This window comes from Miscanthus floridulus, chromosome 12, assembly GCF_019320115.1.
Source record: "Miscanthus floridulus cultivar M001 chromosome 12, ASM1932011v1, whole genome shotgun sequence".
In the NCBI taxonomy this organism is placed as follows: Eukaryota; Viridiplantae; Streptophyta; class Magnoliopsida; order Poales; family Poaceae; genus Miscanthus; species Miscanthus floridulus.
The window spans coordinates 52,737,762-52,760,623 of NC_089591.1; the positions used below are offsets into that span (position 1 = coordinate 52,737,762).

The 22,862-nt window shown below is 48.5% G+C and overlaps 2 protein-coding genes across 3 annotated transcripts; one reads left to right on the top strand and one right to left on the bottom strand.

The window, feature by feature from the left end:
- Positions 1–5,502: 5,502 nt before the first annotated feature.
- On the bottom strand, positions 5,503–9,519 carry LOC136495882 (uncharacterized). Its single transcript, XM_066491680.1, has 2 exons — positions 8,130–9,519; positions 5,503–6,032 (listed from the first exon to the last, which is right to left on the bottom strand). The coding sequence occupies exons 1-2, from the start codon at positions 9,517–9,519 to the stop codon at positions 5,503–5,505; spliced, it is 1,920 nt and encodes a 639-aa protein (XP_066347777.1).
- Positions 9,520–15,515: 5,996 nt separating this feature from the next.
- LOC136496350 (telomere-binding protein 1-like) lies at positions 15,516–22,133 on the top strand. Of its 2 annotated transcripts, none has more exons than XM_066492006.1 (10): positions 15,516–15,992; positions 16,173–16,329; positions 16,410–17,208; positions 17,375–17,500; positions 17,683–17,745; positions 17,830–17,909; positions 20,659–20,903; positions 21,013–21,330; positions 21,417–21,480; positions 21,691–22,133. In XM_066492006.1, the coding sequence occupies exons 2-10, from the start codon at positions 16,249–16,251 to the stop codon at positions 21,865–21,867; spliced, it is 1,953 nt and encodes a 650-aa protein (XP_066348103.1). In that variant the 5' UTR covers positions 15,516–15,992; positions 16,173–16,248; the 3' UTR covers positions 21,868–22,133. The 2 variants fall into 2 exon arrangements, with proteins under 2 accessions (XP_066348103.1, XP_066348102.1); XM_066492005.1 differs by having other exon boundaries at positions 15,516–15,905.
- Positions 22,134–22,862: the final 729 nt, after the last annotated feature.

Here is a 22,862-nt window from a genome sequence, read left to right on the forward strand (position 1 = left end):
CAATACGTACAGTCATATCCTAGTAAGTTTGAATCTTCTTGACTATCACCTAAGGGCACACATTGGTCTATTCTTGGAGTTTTGAGTTTCATTCTGAGCATCTCAAATGTACCAACAAGTGATAACCATTTCTATACATTTTTCGAAACCTCAGCGAGAGATTTGCTGAGTTAATTTATTAAAGAAAGGAGACACAAACACATAAGTAGATGAAAGAGAACATGAAAAAGAAGCAGCGACAACTATAACTAGTAGGTGCTACACCTTAGCAGTCTGAAACATGTAACATAGTCTCGTTTCACGTTTCAAAAACTTTGTTCTCAAACGAGAAACAGAAACATAATAGAACATCGTTCTAAGCATAATGAAAACACATCTTAGACCAAAAGTATAAAGTGGAGCAACCAAACCGAAAGTTTGTATGCACTTCCTCATTCTCGCCATGCAATTAGATTATATGGTATGCTTTGTTTGTGTAAATACCATATAGGTGTTATGAAAAATATAACAATCTACAGTGAACAAGTTCATACTTGTTACCTCAAGATGTATTACCAGACCCCTCCCAGTGATAAAACATTACTCCCTCCGACCCAAAGCAAGTGTACACCTTACTACAATCAATCTCAAGTTTGACTAGATTCATAGAAAATGGTATTATTTTACATTTCTGAATTGAATTACTATTAATATATATATATATATATATATATATATATATATATATATATATATATATATATATATATATATATATATATATATATATATATGATGTGATTAATCTAATGGTGTCCATTTAGTAGTATCATAAATATATCCCCGTTCGCTGGTCTGAAACTTGGCTGAAAACACGGTTCCGGCTGAATTGTTGTGAGAGAAAAACACAGTTTCAGCTAAAAAAAGAAGTCTGAAAGTCGAATATGGGGTAAACTGAACATGACAGTTCCATTGCAGATCCCTTACTCGCATGGAAAAACTGGTGAGGAGAGTGGGCCGAGCGGTAACGTGGCGGTGGCGGGTACGTGGGGGGCACTGGGCCAAGAATTGGACGAGTCGGGTTAGCTAGGCGGCCAGGGTGTTTGAGCCCAACATCGCGGCATCTCAGAAAATTTGCCAGAATTTCCTAAAAAGAAAAAGGAAATTTGCCAGAATCATAAAACCTAGCATAGTTCTGAACTTCTAAAGTCCAGGAGAGATACGCACAAACGTAATAAAGGATAGTAAGAGTTACGCACGCTGACACGATCACACGAATATGAATCTGAGTTCTATCAGGTATGTTTTTATACAGAAGAAGTGTATGAACTTCCATACGCTGGACAGCTCTAGTAGTACACGAACGACACGAACGAGTCGATTACAGAGCACAAAGGAGACCCGTCAGACAGCTCTACACGTGCACGCGTACTGTATGCCTGCGTATATGCACGCACGTACCTTGTTCGATGCCAACGTCCCCTTGAACAACTCTTCTCTACGCTAAAGTCCGATGAGTGGCAGCGTCAACATGCCTGCCGCCTCAGCTCCCTTCCGGCCGTGGGCGGACCTCGACGCCGGCCTCGTCTCCAGCATCGCCGACGTCTGCCTGCTCCCACCATGCGCGGCGCTGGGCCAGGCTCCTGCACGGCGACCTGCACCGTCCGAGTCCGACCGGGCCGATCGGCGCCGCGGCCGCGGGCTGCCGCTGCGTCGGCGCCTCGCGCGACGGGTGGCTCGCCCTCGTCGCGGGCGACGCCGAGGCGCCCGCGGGGCCGCTGCTGTTCAACCCGTTCACGGGCGAGGAGATCCCGCTGGACCCGGAGCTTTACGAGCCCGCGCACGAGCGGGCGCCCAAGATCGTCTTCTCGCCGAACCCCACGCCGCTCGACTTCACCGCGGTGAGCCTGTGCCGGCCCAACAGGGTCGCCGTGCAGAGGGCGTCCGACGGCTGGTCGCACATCGAGGACACGGGCCCGCTCATGGACAGGGACGTCGTCCTAGTCGACGTGGCGTACAGCGACGACGACGGCAAGGTCTACTGCCTGGCAAAGGACGGCCAAGTGCACGTGCTCCACCTCAACCACCGCCGCCGCTCCTGCCGCCGCCGGGTGCCACCCATGGAGGTGGGGCCACTGCCGAAACTGCCCCTCGGCGCCGTCGTCTTCCCTCCACCGTACGACACTATCTCCAAGTGCAAGGACGCCAAGAACCTGGTGCTCTGCGACGGCGTGCTCTACCAGGTATGGAGGCGGCCCACCGGCGCTGGCAAAGCGGCCGTCGCCGCGCCGACAGGAGGAGTCCGGCTGTGGATCCACATCTTTGAGGGCGACGTCTTCGATCTCAGGTTCGATCCCAGGAACTGGGCGAGCAGCCCGTGCTGGAGCGTGGTCGAGGCGAAGGATCTGAGAGGTAGCGCGCTGTTCGTCGTCATGAACGAAGCAGCGGTGGTGCGCGGCGAGGGTGTGAGCGGCAACACATGAATTTTTTTTTTCACCGTAGAATTAAAATCCAACCGTCTCCATCCTCCTTCTACCTTCAGTCTTCTTCTACCGTCAGCCTTCTTCTACCTCCAGACAATCACAAATCACAGATCCACAGATGACAAGAAACAATTTTTTTTCTATGCAAGGACAAAAGGACAAATCGGATTCGGCCGCACGCGTATACATAGAGGACCGGCGGGTTTGTGCGGCCCTGAAGCGCGTCCGCGCCGTCCAGACTCCAGAGTGCACGGGGCCCGCAGGTGAGCGTGCACGCCTGCCTCTACCTACAGCAGCGCTGGTGACCGTATGTCCGTATCCGTATCTGTATCTCTCTCCGGCCAGACAAGTTAGGAAAACGGAAGAAAAGAGAGGAAAAGAGGGAAAAAAATTCATATGTTTTTTTATGCTAAAACACGTGTGTATTGTATAGTATTTCTAGCCTACAAACCATTGCCGAGATTAATCTAACACAATGCGCTTCTTGGGCTTATAAAGGTAGGCTTGCGATACAATGGAATGGATGTGGCAGTGTGGACATGTACAAATTACTCCTATAAAACACTAAACAGTGAAGAGTTTAAATCGAGGAACTTTCCCCACGTTCAGCATGAGAATCTCATCAGATTGTGGAGTAAGATATATCACACCTTCTACATCCAAGGGTTATTGCTCTGTTCGCTAGGCTGATAAGCCATGGCTGAAAGTACTGTTGACTGATTTATTGTGAGAGAAAAATATTATTCGTTGGTTGAAAAAAGTACAGCTTATAAGCCAAATGAACCGTGCATATATCATATTTAGATCACATGGTCTAAAGTCTAGTTGGTTAAAATTAAGGACTAAATTTTAGGCAACTTTAGTTTACTGGTGTGGTCTAATGAATTAATGGGTTTTTTTAGATTGACTAAACTTTAGGCAGTGGTTTAGACCATCTATTTAAAGCATCAAAAGTTAAAGTGATCTAAAGTCTAAAGTTTATTTACTGTTCATGGTCTAAAGTTTCCAACATGGTCTAAAGTTTAACCACTAAAGTTTTCAGCATAAACTTTAGTGGTTAAACTTTAGACCATAGAATCTAATTAAACAAGGTCTTAGCATGGTATACTAGCTCATACTAGCTTGATATTTTTTTGGTAGAGATTCGAAGGGCAAAGTCTGACTTGATCCGATCTAAGGACATGAGGATTCAGGTTTAGGCCCCAGCTTACATAGAAAACCTACGTCCTAGGTGAGTTTGTGCTTTGGTGAAGACGCTAGGGCCCCTCTCGATCCTGTGGAAGAGTGCGAGGGCATCGTCACTGGGCTAGCCCCGGTGCCGATGAGGGAGGTGGGCCTGCTCTAAAAGTGTATTAGTCTAACTTTTAACTGTGACCATAACAATGTATACCAGTTTAGTGAACAACAAAAAACTTATATCGATTGCTTCGAATTTTATAGCATCTTGAAATACTCCTTGCGTCCCAAAAAAATGTAATTCTTGCTTTTCAAGGAGTCAAATGATTTGTAATTTTACCAAAATTATGAAAACACTAACATTTATTATTAGAGTTGTGGGAATGATTAATTGTATTCCATGTATGTGTCAAGGATTACATATATATGCGGCCGGGGTGGCATGCAAGCCAACCGCCCTAGCGCGATTACATCCACAAAATAAGGGGACCTACTATAATTACATTATGCTAACACTCCCCCGCAGTCTGATCGGGGGCATGGCGGACGTTCAGGCTGGATCAAAACTCCTGAAACAAGGAAGTAGGAAGACCCTTGATGAAGACGTCGGTGTACTATGATGTCATAGGAACATGAAGGACCCGAACGTGACCGAGGGCGACCCTCTCCCGAACAAAGTGGAGATCAATCTCAACATGCTTCGTTCGCTGATGCTGCACCGGGTTGCTGGAGAGATACACAACACTGATATTATCACAGTAGATCAGGGTGGCACGACGAAGTGGGTGGCGAAGCTCAAGGAGTAACTGGCGCAACCAAGTAGCTTCAGCGACACCATTAGCCACAGCTCGATACTCGGCCTCTGCACTGGACCGAGAGACCATATGCTGACGTTTGGAGGACCAAGACACCAAATTGTCCCCGAGGAACACTACGTAACCAGATGTCGACCGGCGAGTATCGGGACATCCAGCCCAGTCGGCATCCGTGTAGACAACGACAACAAGGTCAGCAGGTGATGATCGACGCATGGTCAAACCAAGAGAAAGAGTGCCCTGTAGGTAGCGTAGAATCCGCTTGAGGGCAGCAAGATGCGGTTCCTGAGGGTCATGCATAAAGAGGCAAATCTGCTGAACGGCGAAAGCAATGTCAGGACGGGTAAAGGTCAAATACTGCAAAGCACCAGCCAGGCTACGATACTGTGTGGAGTCTGCAACCGGGGAACCATCAGCAGATAATTTGGAGTGTAGGTCAACAGGGGTGCTGCAAGGCTTGCAAGCACTCATCCCGGCACGCTCTAGAATATCCTGAGTGTACTGGCGCTGAGAGAGAAATAGACCATCCGCAGATCGTGTCACAGAGATGCCCAAAAAATGGTGAAGTTGGCCCATGTCTGTCATAGCAAATTCACGCTAGAGAGCTGCAATGGTGTGTTGGAGAAATCCGGCTGACGAAGCGGTGAGAACAATGTCATCCACATACAGCAGCAAGTAGGCCGTGTCGGATCCTCGATGATATGTGAAGAGGGAAGTATCTGACTGTCTCAACAAAGCCAAGGGACATGAGGTGAGAGGCGAACCGTTGATGCCAAGCACGGGGAGCCTGTTTCATACCATACAGGGACTTGTTGAGTCGACAGACAAAATCCGGGCGAGTTGAGTCAACAAAACCAGAGGGCTACACACAATATACCGTTTCAGTGAGAGTGCCATGGAGAAATGCATTCTTCACATCCAGCTGATGAATGGGGCCAGTTCTGAGATAAAGCCATGGAGAGAACCACTCGAACGGTCGCAGGCTTGACAACCGGACTGAAAGTCTCATCATAATCAATACCTGGTCGCTGTGTGAATCCCCGGAGAACCTAGCGAGCTTTATAACAATCTAGAGAGCCATCTGCTAGCAGCTTGTGACGATAGATCCACTTGCCGGTCACAAGATTGACGCCAGGAGGTCGAGGAACAAGACTCCAGGTGTGATTGGCGAGGAGGGCATCATATTCAGCTTGCATAGCAGAGCGCCAATTAGGATCTGACAGAGCATCACGAACAGAGCGCGGCAACGGGGAGTGTGCATTGGTGACCGGGGTGATGGCGATCGGCCGGGTAGCGGTGGTACGGCCGGTTCCGCTGGCAGCAACCTGTGCGTGAGCACCAGGGGCAGCGGTACCGGCTGTACTCGATGGCGCCATGGGAGCGTTGCTACTGGCAACAACCTGCACGCGGTGTACAGGGGCAGCAGCACCAGGATGTACGGGCGTGGAGGAGGCGCTGCTAGTAGCAGTCTGGGCAGCAGCGCCAAGGTCCGGTGACCCTTGGGAGAGCTCAGGCGCCGCTACAGTGCCATGCACGGGTACAGTACCATGCACAGCATGAGGAGCTGATGGAGTAGTACCTGCATGAACGAAACGGGTTCCTGGAACCGAAGTGGTAAGATCATGCTCATCAATTAAAAAATCCAAGGCCGACGGGGCCATGGGTGTGGTAGACATGTCGGAGAAGGGGAAAGAGGACTCATCAAAAACGACATGTCTAGAAATAATGATGCGATTCAACTGGAGCTCGAGACACCGATAGCCTTTGTGTTCCGAGGAATAGCCGAGGAAGACGCATAGGGATGAGCGGGGAGCGAGTTTATGGGGTGTTGTGGAGGACATATTGGGATAGCAGGCAGTGGCGGAGCTGGTGAATTTTGACGCCTAGGGCCACTATCTAAGTGAGTGAATCACCAGCACCGGTTTTACAGGCTTACCGGCTTAAATACTCTATAGATAAGAAAAGCAACAAAGAAAATGCATAATCAACAAAAAAAACTGGATATAAAAGTAGTGAAGGATATACATGTGTTTCCATCTTTATGAATCAAGAGATCTGCAATGTACAGCATTGATTCATCCAATCTTAATAAAATATACAAACGGTGCCATCTGCTATGTCAGATGCATACATGAACACACCAATGGAATTTGGGTTGATCTAGATTAGGTGGATGGGTGTTTACATTGGTTCAGAGGAGGGGCGCCACCTCTTGCTGGTCCGACGACCGCCAGGCCACAGCAAGACGTGCATGCTATGGACACAAGCCGCAGTGCCACGGCTCAACCTCTAGGTGCCGTCACGGCTTCACCTCGCTCCGGCCTCCGGGAGGGGGCTGCTGGCTGCGTGCCGCCGCGACGGACAGCTGCTAGTCATGCGCTAGGGGTTTGGACATTAGTGAGTGCGGAGCGCCTAGTGAGAGGCGGCGTGCGAGAAGAAAGCTGAGTGCTAGGGAAAGGGCCGGCGTGCAGCGACGCAGGATGCCCCAGGCGCGAGGCCGAGCTGGGCAAAACTGGGTCGCGCGACCATGGGCTACGAGCTTGGGCCAGGAGAATTTAAGAGGGACATAAGAGGTTTTCTGGGCCACGCCTAGGGCCATGGCCCTAGTGGCCCTAGCCCAATATCCGCCCCTGATAGCAGGCGCACCCAAAAACTCGAAGATGATCATAGGAGGGCTGGGTAGAGTAGAGGGAGGTGTATGGTGTCGAGAAGGCGAGGGTTTTAGTGGGGAGCCGGTTCACAAGGTATGTCGCAGTGTGAAGGGCTTCGACCCAGTAGACCGGAGGGAGACTCGCCTGGAACAAGAGAGAACGTAAAATATTATTTATGGTGCGAAGGGAACGTTCTGCTCTACCGTTTTGTTGAGAAGTATATGGACACGACATGTGGAGTGCAACACCGTGGGAGAGGAAGAACGTGCGGGCCTGAGAATTATCAAATTCACGACCGTTATCGCACTGGACGCTCTTGATGGTGGTGCCAAATTGCGTGCGAATGTGAGCGAAAAATTTGAAAGTGGAAAACGTCTCGGATTTGAGGCGGAGCGGAAAAGTCCAAATGTAGTGCGAACAATCATCAATAATAACAAGATAATATTTGTATCCCGACACACTAACAATAGGAGATGTCCAAAGATCACAGTGTATTAAATCAAAATTATGAAGAGTTCTAGAACTAGATGTTCCAAACGGCAGCCGGGTATGACGACCAAGCTGGCAAGCATGACATATATGGTGGAGATCATCTTTATAACAAGAAATAATGCTGGAACTAATGAGCTTGGACAAAGGTTCACGCCCAAGATGCCCGAGACGACGATGCCAAAGTGAAGTAGGTGCAGCAATGAACGCGGAGGTACTGGTGGTGAGTGGATAGAACGGGTAGAGGTCGCCAGAGCTATTGCACCTGGCGATCATTTTCTTGGTTTGCAAATCCTTCACAGAAAGGCCAAAAGGATCAAATTCAATGGAACAATTATTATCGGTGGTGAAACGGCGAATGGAAATCAAATTCTTAATAATGTTGGGAGACACTAACACATCATTAAGAACAAGATTGCGATGCGGCAAATAAAAGTTATGTGATCCAGTGGCAGTGACAGGAAGGAGAGCTCCATTACCCACAACAATAGATGAAGGAGTAAAAGATGATGGTGGGAAAGTGGAGGAGAGTTTACCAGCATCCGCGGTCATGTGGGAACCGGCACCTGAGTCTGCGTACCACTCAGAGGGGGCTGGTTGGTTGAGTGTCATCGTGTTGAAGGACTGTGCCAACGTGTCCTGGTTCCATGAGCCCCCAACAGTGGGGTTCCAAGGTGCCACCGGCTGCACCTGGTAAGGCGGCGGCGACCCCTGGAACGCCTGTGACTGGGGCGCAGCTCCCTCGTAGAAAGATCCGTACGGCGAAGGGTTGTACGCAGCCCCGTACTGAAGAACGCCGTCGAAAGGACTGCCATGCTGAGGAACGGCAGTGAAAGCTGCTGGTGGGCGTCGGTCGTAGGGGTACATCTGCATTGTACCGGCCCACGGGTAGGCAAACGACGGGTGGACGCCGGCGGGAACGCCGCCATGCCCGCCCATGGGAGCACCACTAGGAGGTCCCTGCGGACCAGAGGGCACCTGCGCCTGGGGAGGACCGCGTCCGCCGCGGCCACGACGATGGCCATTGCGCTGGCCGGTGCCTGGCGCACCAGGTGGGCGCGCAGCAGGGGGCGCCCCCAGGCGTGGAGGCGTGGGCGCGCCGGGCGCTGTTGGACGAGGTGCCGCAGCGACGAGGGCGGATGGCGGGGACGGTGGACGTGCATCGATCTCCATCTCCTCGAGTAGAAGGTGAGTCCGGGCCTCAGCAAACGTTGGGAACGGACGGTGCAGCTTGAGAATGGCCACCATGTGCTGGAACTTGCCGCTGAGGCCGCGAAGGAGGGTGAACACCATCTGCCGATCTCCGATGGGGTCGCCAAACTCGGTGAGGGAGGCAGCCATCGACTCGAGACGACGGCAATAGTCGGTGACGGTTAGCGACTCCTGGCGGAAGTTGCGGAACTTCGTTTCGAGGAGCAGCGCACGGGACTCCTTGTTGCTGAGAAATTCATCTTCGAGGTAGCACCAGGTGCCACGGGCAGGACCCTGTCGCATCATCAGGGACTGCTGCAGGTCGCTGGAGACGGTGCCGTAGATCCATGTGAGAACGCAGCAGTCCGCCTGAACCCATGCCGGGCGCGACGGAAAAGCTTCGTCCTCGAGAACATGGCGGGTGAGGGCATATTTGCCGAGGATGGTGAGGAACATGCCGCGCCACTTGGAGTAGGTGTTCGTCGCTTGATCGAGGATGACGGGAATGAGCGCCTTGACATTGACGACGGCGGTGGCCTGGGCCCAGAGCGCCTCGTGAGCACGTTCGTACTCATCCAGGGCAGCGTCGCAGAGACGGGCTTCCTTAGCCCGACGCGCCTCTTCAGCGCGAGTTGCAGCCTCGGCTTCGGCGTGGGCGGCAGCCTCGTCCGCGAGACGGCGCTCCTTGGCCGCTTGGGCAGCGGCAGCCGCAGCGGCGGCGTCGTCGTTCGCCATCCGAGTAGGACCGGCATCCGCGCCTGGTGGCGAAGCCAACAGCAGGGCGGGCGATCAGGGGTTAGGTGATCGGATCGGCAACAGGACCCGGCGATGTGGACAGCACGGGGCTGGCGATCGAATCGTGAGCGCTGGCGATGAGATCGGCGGCACGCCCGGCGACGGAGTCAGCGGCGGGGTGGCGATCGTACCGGCGGCGGCGTGAGTTTAGGTTGCGGAAGAGTAGTGGATCGTAACCGCGATTGATACCATATTAGAGTTGTGGGAATGATTAATTGTATTCCATGTATGTGTCAAGGATTACATATATATGCAGCCGGGGTGGCATTCAAGCCAACCGCTCTAGCGCGATTACATCCACAAAATAAGGGGACCTACTATAATTACATTATGCTAACATTTATAATCTAAAATAAATATCATTAGATTAATTATAAAATATTTTTTTCGTAGTAAATCTAGTTAGAGACATAAATTAACACTATTCATCTAAACTTAGTTAAACTTAAGCTAGTTTGACTGGTATAAATCTCGTAGTTACTTTTTTTTTGACAGAGAGTGAGTATAACATCGGCTCTAATTAAAGGGAACCGGACCCTGCTATTATTGAGGTTTGGGCATTGGGCAGGGTAGTGTTGTCGTTGTTTGCCTTCGAAGTAGTTGGTATGCCATCCCTTGGGTCGCTTTGGTTGACGCAACTAATTTGAAAGCAGGATGCCATAATAGGCCAGTGAGATTGGCGTGTCCACAACTCCACATACCACCTCTGCTACCCAGAGCTTCTCGCCCTTCTCCGGCTGTTTACACTAGAAAGCGCTTTTAGATCAGGTACCTCCCCTTTCAGCTTGTTCGTAATTTTCAACCTTGGAGCAATCGACCTCCCCCACCAATTACGCAGAGTAAAACTAGGACCCGTAATTTTCAACGTTACTGTCTTGTTCAAACACACACGCACCCGTCCATCTTAATTAAGTTTGGTATCAAAGTTAAGTTTGGTATCAATGGTAAGCAAGCATGTTTGCATCAGCCGCAGGCAATTCAACGCTTGTTGCTTGGGACGGATCTCAAACCAATAATTTGGCATTGCTAAGTGAAGCAATTGATCATGCATTAGTTGTGGATGACGACTAAACCAAAATAGAAGGATCACTATACCAGCCTGGAACTGTTGATGGTTGAGATGTTGATGCATATATACTTCCTTCCATCCTGAAATGTAAGGGCTTTTAGTTTGTCTTAAATCAAACTATCCTAAATTTGATCAAATTTATAAGAAAGAGTATTAACTGCAGGATTTAAATGGGCTTGGCCCATTTTATATTCAATTAAATCAAATAAATTCTAAGGCGCATACTAAATATGAGGTGCAATAATGTTTAGTCCTGCATGGGCTTTGTAGAGCCAATGATATTTCTATCTATGTAGGGTCGTCCGCCATTCCCGTCCGGGATCAATGAGGACATGACATATAGGAATACGAGCATTGACTATAATAATGTGAATTTGTTCCTATGTTTGCAAAATGATATTAGTAAAAAGAAGAACAAGAAACTTGGGGCCTCCATGGAAAGCATGAGGAAGCATCAGCATCTTTGGGGGTCCTCTCCTCTAACTCTGGCGGGGTTGAGGGTAGGGGCGAGGGGGGTCGTTGTCGGACTGCTTCTCGAACATGTTGAGGTCCTCCTCCTTCTCTTCTCTTTTTGCTTTGTGGTCTGTATGTGAGAATGAGGGTTGGAGAGGGAGGTGAGGCTGGTGGGCTTTTGTGAGCGAGAGGAGGGTCTGACAAGTGGGGCTAGAAGAGGTAAAGGGTGGATAACACACCACCCTGCACGTTATAGGTGTCATTGCGTGATGTCTGACTGTCTGACGTGTAGTATCATACCGTCCAATAAGGTGATGTGCTTTGAAGACTTGTCAGTTCTATCGAGGTCTTCTCAGACTATCCGACAAGTGAGGTCAAACTACCCGATAAAATTTGATGGAGCCTAGAAAGTGTAGAAATTGATATGCAAGTCTATGAAAAGATGAGATTAAGATGCGGATTATGTTCATGGTGGTTATGACAAACAAGTTGGCATGCCTGATACAATAGTGTTGGCAGTGCCAAACACGGTGTCAACACGCCGCATCCACAGCCTTTCACCAAGACCAACAAGCAGGATAATGTAAGCCCTTCCTACTTTTAACCCATTGCTCGTATGTTAACAATCTTAACGGGTTCGGCTTATGGTTTTAGAACCTTGGTCGGGCGATTTCCTAGGTGAAGCTACTAGAAGACAAAGAGAAGCGGGTCGTGGAGGCCCAACGAATCGCAGAGGAGAAGAGGCGACGGAGGGAGAAGTGGGATTAGGACCACATGAGGTCTACGCAAGGTGCGCCACCTGCAGAATGCTCGGCGAGGTGGCGTCTGATGACACCTTGTGCTCGAGCCAGGACATGTCAGATGACGTTCGCATCGCTAACTATCACGAGGATGATAGGGACGAAGTCGACCAGGTGGTGGACTAAAATTAGGTCATAAGAGAGGACAATGATGGGGGACATGGTGACACGGAGACATTGTCTCAACAAGCATCACTCAAAATGGGAGCCCTTCATCGTGGAGGTGAGTGGCCCGAAGAGGCCGCATTCTAGGGTGGAAGAGGAAATAGATATGAGAGTATTGCTTGTTGTTGATATTTCTTATGTCTACTAGATATTTCCGCACGCACACAGAAAATTTCGAAGTAAAACTTTGCTCGAGAGTATTTCGAGTGTGGTATTTACAATTTTCTAAAGGAAAGCGTATGGCTAAGATGATTGATAAATATGATTCCTTATGATAAAGTTCTCAAGCAATTGCACAACATTAGTCGGGGGTTATACGATTGGCGCGCGTTGCTTTAAGGAATTAACGATAGGGTGAAGGTAAATGATCATTATCATGGTGGAATAATGCAGAGGATGGATAGGGCCATCACCACCTACCATTAATTATCTAGAGGCCTAGCATATCCACAGACAAGTTATAGCCTAAGCACCACGCTTAATCTATGAACTCATTACTTTGATCTAGCTCCGATGAAATGAGATCAAAGCACCCTAACCTAACGGTAGAACCCGTACAAGGTAAAACCACTCTAAACAAGGTAGTTAACTAATCTACCAAGCTTAGAACAAAGCTCCAAAGCACACTTAACTAAGTATGTAAGCTTAAATAAAGTACTTGAGTAAAGTAAAAATTATATTCCAAATAGAGTAAGTGTAAGTACAAAAGAGCTACACCAGACTCAGAATACTTCTTTCAAACTCTGAGGAGAGCTCTTGCTCTAACTCTATCTCCCACTGCTAGCCTAGCCACTATGGAGTGGACTACACTAGCTATAGCTTTCTCTCTTGAGCGGTAGTGGAGGACTCTATCTCCCACTCACTAACTATAGCTTTCTCTCTTGAGCGGTAGTGGAGGACTCTATCTCCCACTGCTATCCTAGGCACTATGGAGTGGACTACACTAACTATAGCTTTCTCTCTTGAGCGGTAGTGGAGGCAACTAGTAGACCCTTAGATTTATTTGCCTCCTATTCCCCCCTCCCAGCGGCGGATCCAGGAAATATTTTAGGGGGGACTGAACAACACTGCTGCTCGATCTTAAGTCTTGCCCCCCCTACACTATAGAACTTTGCCTAAAAATTCATAAGGGCTCTACAGTAATTTGCACTGATTCGGTTTGGGTAGGGGGGGCTTGAGCCCCCCCCCCCCCCGCCCCACCGCTGGATCCGCCCCTGCCCCCTCCCACTACCCATTCCTGTTGCCCCCTACTCTTCGCTACCCAAATTTTTTCTTTCAACCGTGACTCCTCTCGACGTTTTCCTCCGACCGCTACCTTCTCTTCCCTCAGCATGGGCCTGTTTCCCAGTGCGGCGGCGTGCCCTAGCACGGCAGACGCGGCCAACTCGGTGCGGCGGCCGCGACTTCCCTAACGTGGACTTCCCCGGTGCAACTTCCCATCCGTCTACCTCTCCTCCTCCAGTGACTTCCCTAGGCAGCGCGAGCACCTCCATGCGGGCGGCACGCAACAGTAGCGACCTCCACGCTGGCCGAATCTGCAGCGCCTCGCTCTCCGGTGACTCCCCTCCCCGCGAAACCTCCTCCGGCCACACCTCGGCTCAATGACCCTTGCTGACGCTGATTTATGGCGGAGAGAAGACAGAGGATGACGTATGGGCCCCACATGTCATTCTCTCCTAGAATGAATTTGGGTAGTCTGGTTTGGGTAGCATTGCCGGAGCAAATAACGAAAAATGGATAGTATTAAAATAGGTGACTACATAAATCAAAAGGTAGGGGTCTGATTTGTATAGCACCGTTGGAGATGCTCTTACTGCTTTACTCGTCATCTATGATTCTAGCCTCCATCGATTAGCTATATCGTGAAAAACCTCCTTCTGTAGGGAACTTCGGGCCATGTTAGCACCCGGATGTCTGGACCCACGCGCGTGTCCAAACACTGCGCACCCACATGCTGCTGCGCCTACCCTCGTGCTTCGCGCCCCGCGCCTGCTACTGCTTGGTCCGTGCGTGCTGCTGCTATGCCTGCTAGCTTGCTGCTCCTCGAGCGTGCTGCTGCTGCTGCACCTGCCCGCGTGTTTCGCACGCCCGTGCCTACTGTTGCTACTGGGTCCACACGTGCTGCTGCTGCGCCTGCATGGGAGAGCATGTGCATGGGGCCCGCCCAACTGCATGCAAGAGAGAGGGTGGGAGCACAGCGCGCGTACCTATGTTGACCCAGACTGTATGCTCCATCGTAGGGGACCAAGCCTGGTGGTGCAGGAGCGCCTGGTTCTACGTTAGTTCGGTGTTGGCCTGCTCTGACGCTCTGCATGCGCACATGCACTTTTGACTAGGGAGTGCTTGGTCATTTGGGCACTGACCACACGTTGCATGGACTTCCGACTATTGGAGTTGGCCTGCATGACAGTGATATGCAGCGCTGGATGGGTGCATGTAGCGCGTGGGGAGCAACACCTACTGCAACATAGTGAAACCAGGTGAAACAATTGAAACAAATATTTGCAACATATGTGTATAACCACTACAACATATAACAGCATCCATATAAAAAGCACTTGCAACGTACGTTTGAAAATAGGTGAAACATTTAGAACATACACTTGCAACATACATGTATAGTCACTACAACATATGCAACATCCAGATGAAACAACTGAAGCATTTGAAAATCACATGCAACATGCGTGTATAGCCACTGCAACATATGCAACATCCAGATGAAACAATTGCAACATATGTTTGAAACAACTGAAATATTTAAAACATACACTTACAACACACGTGTATAGCCATTGCAACATATGCAACACCAGATCTACTTTGCAACATCCAGATGAAACATATGCAACATACATCTGAAACACATGAAACATACGGTTGCAACATGTGCTCATCTACTTGGTGCCGTCCAATGAAGGCGGATGCAGGGCGCGGGGAGCGTGGCGCGGGGAGCGTAGCGCAAGGTGAGGGCGGCGCACGACGCGCGGCGTGAGGCACAGGCGGGGTATGTGGCACGAGGCGGGTCCAACGTGAGGTGCAGGGGCGCGCGTCTCGAAGCGGGTCCGGCGCGAGGCGCAGTGGTGTGCGGCACAAGGTGGTTCCGTCCCAACGAAAGTGTCCAAATTTTTTTAATATAATGGGCCGATCAGACCTGTTCCGTGAGCCCAGCGAAGACGTGCGTCCGACCAGACGTTCGGTAGAGATAATTGAAGTTAGTTGCTCTAGAACCTAAAAGCTAAAACCCTAACATGCTCACAACATCGAGTGAGCTTTGAACGTAACTGAGATTTCAGTCTTCTGTAACCAATAGGACGCGTGGAAATGCGAAGGGAGGATTTTTTTTTATACGGTTACTGTACCATTAGATTGCAAACCTACGGACCTGATCACATCTGGAATCAACCCTATGTTTATACCACCCGTAAAACCCCTCTTCCCCACTCTCTTTCTTTCTCTCTCTATCCTCCCTAGTCCCCTCTCTCCTCTTCGTATCCGGTGGAGCTCGTCCACCTCCGGCCAAGATCTGGAAGCAGCGAGGGTGCCCGGCGGTTCTCGTCCCGGCCCCCGACTCTTCCTCGTCTCTGCCACCCCTGGTTCTTCCATCTAGCCCCCGCAGGATCTGGAAGCTGTCGAAATTGAGTCACCGGCGCTCGTCGGGGGAGAAGCAGGCGGCACATCCAGCGCGCTCAACCTCGCTCATCCGACCTCACCGCTGAGCCTCCGCAGGGATCTTCACATCCCCATCCCATCGGCAACGTGAAAGAGAACAGGTGACGGGGTTGCCAAGCTACATACCCATGACGCCGGCTGCCGAGACACCGCGCACGCTCCTGCAGGCATGTACTCCTCTGCTCTTCCTCCTCGCCTCTCTCTGGTTTCTACGCCCGCCGTAAAAGAAGAGGCACACAGAGTGCTACATGGAGGTAGGACAGGAAGGAATTTGGTGGGTATTTTTGCAATTGCCAAAAAAAAAATCGTTTCTGCAAGAAAACGATTTGGATTAAATTATGAGGGGAATTTTCTAGTGGCGATAGACTGGTGCCCAGTTCTTAAGCGATCTGTGATGAGTGAATGTTTACTAAATTCGAGTTAATTTTGTGCAGAGAAAGATGATCGATGTGGTTTTTGTACCACTTTGCTGTCTGTGAAAGCCCGCTGTGTAGGTGGTGACATCAACATATGATGGTGCGCAAGAGATTGGTTTATAGATCCCGTGGCCGTCGAATTCCAACAATGCCACGTGTTCCAAACTCAGCTCGGGTACATGTTCTTTGATTAGGTGTTTTTCTTTAACCTCAATTTGCCCACTGAATCCATCTTAACAATCAATTGTAATGCAGGGAAAACGCTCTACCAGAAGAAAGAAAGATGAGAATGATATGTGTGCATTTGATTTGCTCGCAACTGTGGCAGGAAACTTATTAGCAGATCAGGACAATTCATCTAATGTTCCTAATACCAATGCAGCAAAAGCTAAAAAAAGGAAATCAGTTAAGGAAGAACACTTCAATGAAATTCTGCCTCTAAAAGATGTGGCTATGGAGAAAGATGTAGGTTCTGGTAGTGTCAGTGCCTTTCCTAGGCAAGCTAACAACTGCTTGGCAGAAAACTCGTCGACAAGAAATGGAGCTGAATCAATATTAGAGTCACTAACAATGAAATCAAATATGTTAGCAAAAATTCCTGAGTGTGGATCTTATGGAATACACCATCCAGGATCCTCAAGTTCAGCAGAGCCTGAACAAGTGCAGCAAGCTGAACCTAAAGTGATCAGAAGACAAGCAGATGGGCATGCTGTGGCTTGCGGTATATTTGACTCCGTGGATGTGGATGGCAAACCTCCGGCTTTGGTTAGTTCTGACAGTAGCTCGTGTGTTCCTCTAAGCAGCCATGACAAGGAACGTCAAACCTCTTCCTTGTATCGGGGTGAAGTGCAGTATACTGCAGATAGAGATGATGATGAAAATTCTTCTGGGTGCACGCATCCAAGCACCATAGAAAATAAGGTTTGCAAACCACAATATCTAGGTAACCATAGGATAAGGAAATTGCTTGCCTCGAAGGTAAGGAAGGCAGCACGTAATAAGATTTGTGGAGGGATTCCGTCAAAAAAGATCTGTGGAGGGTTGTTAAACAAAGGTATGCCAATCCCACAGTGTTAATGTTTGTTTTATCTACACTACTAAATGATCCATAGCTGCCATAAAGACAACCATGTTTCCATTTGCTTCTTTCTACTTTCATGGTTACTAGTCAATCCAGGAATTGGACTAATCAAGGGTTACCGATTGTCTTAATCAACTAGGTAGCAAGCTAAACTTATGTGGGAAAAAGATATCCACCACACGTCAAAAGGTGCAAAGGACAATTTTCAAGAAGAAAAAGCTAGCACATCATACAACATCTTTTGCTAAAGAGATGCTAACTGAAGGTATTTTGTACTGTCAAATCACATTACCTGGTTATCTGAAGTCCTTAGTTTTTTAGGATTATGCAGACACAAAGTTCTTATATCGCACTGAGTCAGTCAAACCCAATCTTCCACATGGCATTGATGGCCTTAGTCCTTGTTTTAATTCTCTTACTAAAAGAAAATGTCGCTTGCCGTTTCAGCTAGCGGGACATCGTTTGCTACTGGTGGTCAAAATAAATCGTGTGAATCTGAGAACTACCATGGTATTCTTGGATACTGTAGTGGTATGTTCGTTGCTGTTGACCTGTTGAAACCATTGCTTATTATTTTTGTTTTCCTCTTTTCAGTTAAGCTAAGAATCAAGTCATTCAACATCCCAGAATTGTTCATTAAGGTCCCAGAAAATGCAACCATTGGATCACTTAAGGTAAACACTACATGGGCATACACAAGTTATTGATAAGCAATCATGCATTCATTTGGCATCCCAATCTTTTTGGTGTTGCTGCTGTTAATTTACTATACAGTATAATTGATGAAATCTGCAAGGCTGCAAGAGCGCACTTAACTTGATGGATTTATCTTTTCGTTCTTGAGAGAAGGTATGCAGCGTAAGATTATAGATTGATTTGGGGTTGCATGATACATGTACATATATAGGTAGAGATAGGGGCGGCTTATGGAAACAGAACCGACCTCGGTATCTGTACCATATACAACTCAATCTACACCCTTGGTGGACAAGAAATCCAACGCAGGGCAGCTACAAGGGCTGGCCGCAAGGCCCAGGCCAAGACCAGCCATATACGGATATGGCTGTCTAACATGCCCACGCAGTCGAAATACTTGTGCTGCGGACGTTGAGACTGGATCTGAATTCCTGAAAAACCGAAGAAGGCAAAGCCTTTGGTGAATATATCAGCGTACTGCGAGGATGTGGGCAGATGCAGAACTCGAACATCACCAACAGCAACACGATTACGGATGAAGTGGAGATCAATCTCAATGTGCTTGATGTGCTGATGTTGGACTGGATTGCTGGACATATAAACTGCGCTAATGTTATCACAGTAGACCAAAGTGGCACAATGCAAAGGATTGTGAAGCTCCTGAAGGAGTTGGTGCAGCCAGGTGGCTTCGGCAACAGCATTTGCCACGGCGTGGTACTCAGCTTCTGCACTGGATCGAGATACAGTGGTCTGGCGCTTGGATGACCAGGAGATTAGGTTGCCGCCAAGGAAGACCGCATAGCCGGAGGTAGACTTGCGAGTATCTGGATAACTGGCCCAATCAGCATCTGAGTAAGCCACAAGATCCGTCTGGGATGTCGGGCGAAGAAGAAGACCCAAGTCAAGTGTGCCCCGAAGATAACTCAGGATGTGCTTGAGGGCAGCAAGGTGTGGACTTCGTGGATCCTGCATATGGAGGCAAACCTGCTGAACTGCATAAGAAATATCTGGCCGAGTAAAGGTGAGGTACTGAAGAGCACCAGCAAGACTTCGAAAATCTGTAGCATTTTCAACAGGGGACCCAGCAGCAGCCAAAACCTTCGGTGTACTGCATGGTTTGCAATCTTCCATGCCTGCACGAGCTAGAATCTCCAAGATGTACTGGCGCTGAGAAAGGAAAAGACAAGTAGGACACCGCTGAACATGCATGCCAAGGAAGTGGTGAAGTTCGCCCAAATCCTTCATAGAAAACTCCTGCTGCAAAGCCTGAATGGTTCGCCGGAGTAGAACCGAGGAGGAAGCAGTGAGCACAATATCATCCACGTATAGCAGCAGATACACAACATCAGTCCCTTGACGATACACAAACAATGAAGTATCAGACTTGGTCTCCACAAATCCCAATGACAGAAGGAAGGCCGCGGAGCGACTGTACCATGCACGAGGAGCTTGCTTGAGGCCGTCGCCGTATAATGATCTGTTCAGGCGACAAACAAAACTGGGATGCACTGAATCTTCAAACCCAGTAGGCTGCACTGAATAAACAGTCTCAGACAGGTTGCCATGGAGGAAAGCGTTCTTGACATCCAGTTGGAGTATAGGCCAGTTCCGAGACAGAGCTAGGGAGAGGACAGTGTGAACTGTGATTGGCTTGACTACAGGACTGAAAGTTTCAGAGAAATCAACACCGGGCCATTGTGTGAAACCTCGAAGCACCCAGCGTGCCTTGTACCATTCAAGGGAGCCATCTGCCTTGAATTTATGTTTGAATATCCACTTGCCTGAGATGACATTGGCTTGGGATGGTCGAGGAACAAGATCCCAAGTGTTGTTATGCACTAACACAGAAAATTCCTCTTCCATGGCAGCTCTCCTATTAGGATCAGCAAGGGCAGCGCGGTACGTCCTGGGTACTGGAGATAATGGTGCTGCATGGTATAGAGCCGGGACCTGGAAACCGTGCTTGGCACGTGTACTCATAGAGTGCTGATTCTGAACTGGCAAAATAGGAATGGCACCAGCAGGAAGGTGTGCTGCAGGCATAGGAGGTGATGCTGCAGGAATCTGTCCAGGTGGCTGAAAAGGTGATCCCGGAGGTCCTGGAGACATAGCTGGAGGTGGCCGGGGTCGGCAACTGTACACCTGAGCAAAGCGGCAGGGAGGCGAGGGCCGTGGGATGGGCGGTGCGGGCGCAGTGTGAGAGCGCGCGAGAAAGGCAACGCCAGGATCGACGCGGCTGATGCAGCGGAAGTGAGGATCGAAACTAATCTGATACCATGAGAGAAAGTATGCAGCGTAAGATTATAGATTGATTTGGGGTTACATGATACATGTACATATACAGGTAGCGATAGGGGCAGCTTATGGAAACAGAACCAACCTCGGTATCTCTACCATATACAACTCAATCTACACCCTTGTTGGACAAGAAATCCAACGCAGGGCAGCTACAAGGGCTGGCCGCAAGGCCCAGGCCCAGACCAGCCATATACGGCTGTCTAACAGTTCTGCAGTGGGTACAAAATTTAGTAATACAGAACTTGCTCCAATTGCTGGATTGAGTTGACTGTCATGTTAGATTTCTGCATTTGAATTATCAAACAGTTTATTGCAATGTGGAATGATGAGTCTTCACAATAGTTTTACTGGTACCCTATACAGAGCATATAAATATTTCTTCTTGTGAGTGTTTCCCAGTAACAGTTTGTAGTCTGTCTATGTCTATAGAGAACTGTCATGGATGTTGTCAATAGTATAATGGAAGGTGGTCTACGCGTTGGTGTTCTTCTTCAAGGAAAGGATATCCAAGACGACAACAAGACACTTTGTCAAGCTGGGATATGCCATGATAAAAAACTAAATAACATAGACTTCACGTTGCAATGCGAACGTGAGCGAGAGTCTCCCTCTGGAGTCATTATACCAGAACAGATGGATTTCCTCACTGCAGATATGGTGGAGCCATTAGCTAGGTAGGTGACTTACAGTACAGTTCTCTTAGGGCTTGTTTGGATGCCCATGTATCCACCTCAATCCATACATGGACATCGAAACATGGCCTAAATGTTCCATGATTTCCAGGATGAAGTGTGAAGAACCTTTTAATGAAGCTGATGTCGGAGATGACAACCAGCAGTCTAAAGCGCCTTATCGAAGCCGCTCTCTCTCCGATCTCTACTCTGTTCATTGTCCTGTTGAGATGGCTTCCCAAGACACATCAGCAAGCTCCCAAGCCATCATCCCTGTTTCACCTGCACCTTCAGACATGGGTGCTCTAGCCATTGTGCCGCTTTGTAAGTCCAAGCAATCCGAAATTGGGCAAAGGCGCATAAGGAGGCCCTTCACTGTTGGTGAGGTTGAGACGCTGGTGGGAGCGGTTGAACAGCTTGGGACTGGAAGGTCTGTGTCCAATGAATTTGTTTCAGTTGTGTTTATTTCAGATCACATGTTGGCTCATGTGTTCCTCCTGATGTTGTTTTGTTCAGGTGGAGAGCTGTTAAAACGCTTGCCTTTGACAATATAGAGCACAGGACCTATGTCGACCTTAAGGTGACTTTTCTTAAACATAAGCTCGCATTTTTGTATTATTAATTTTGAGTTGCAATTAAAAGACCTACAAAACCAGTCGTCAGTAGTGTCATTCTGTTTGATTTCAATACTGCGTTGGTGATCTAGTGCTCTGCCATAGCCACCTTACATTTCTCTGTTTAGTATCTGTGGTGTTTGAACATACTTTGAAATGCTTGATTGATGAACCAGGACAAGTGGAAGACCCTGGTTCACACTGCAAGTATATCCCAGCAACAGCGAAGAGGTCAGCCAGTTCCACAAGAACTTCTGGACCGTGTCCTCGCAGCGCAGGCCTACTGGTCCCAGCACCTCCAGGACAAACCCCGGGGCAAGGCTCGTCTTCTTCCTGAGATTTGCTTTCCCTAGAAAGGGTAGCGTGTCCTTGTGTAAATGCTGTGCCTAATAGAAACAAGGTAGAAGGGATGTCCAAAGGAACCAGACTAATTTGTGTGTTATTGCATACTTACAACATTTATTGTTCTTTTCATGCTCTGCTCTTTGGTCTCTGTTGAAGCCAGGGGTTCTCTCATTTGTGGATAAACAAGGGGAGAAACCTTGTTTGGCGCTTGTAAATGGTGTCGCAAACTTGCCATGTTTCATAAGCCGTTGACATGTCGCGGTTCTCTTCTCTAGTATGCTTGAGGGCCCCAATGGTAGAATTGATATATTCGGTACTGACGAGGTTACTCAGATTTTGGCCATCTCACTTTAGTAACTACTGATGAGGCTACTCACAGCCTGATCGGCTGGTGCTGATACGATCGTGGATTATTACTGCTGACTGGTTTGGTGTGAGAAAAATACTGTTCTAGCTAGAAATTTACGATCGATTACGACCAAGCGAACATTATACTTAGTATACTTGGTGAGAATGGCTAATGCTGCTTGCTCAGCTGTCAGTAGTTACTTTCAGTGTATTTATATATAAACGCGTGGCCTGAGATTCAGAATTGACGCAGTGCTGCGGGGTAGATTATGTTGATGCGAGAACTGCATTTCCAGCAGGTTTAGCTTGAAATAGCAAGGGGGTAGATTTTGTTGACGTGAAAACTGCATTATTTCTTGCAGCCTGAGCTTGAACGGTAAAGGTCTGTACGTATCCCAACTAGATTATACGTAGGAATTAGATAAAACAATCCATCCCAACATTTTTTTGAGATTATATAGGTTATTCGTACTCCAACTAACAATAACTCACCTCTATAATAGAGAGATCTAAATAATCTAGATTATTATAATCTATAATCAAAGGTTATTATAAGATCACCTATTACCAATATTGCTATAGTTTAATTAGGATCCAAAAATATCCTAGATTATAAACAATTACATGCAGAGTAAATTTTAGGGTCCCTTTGGTT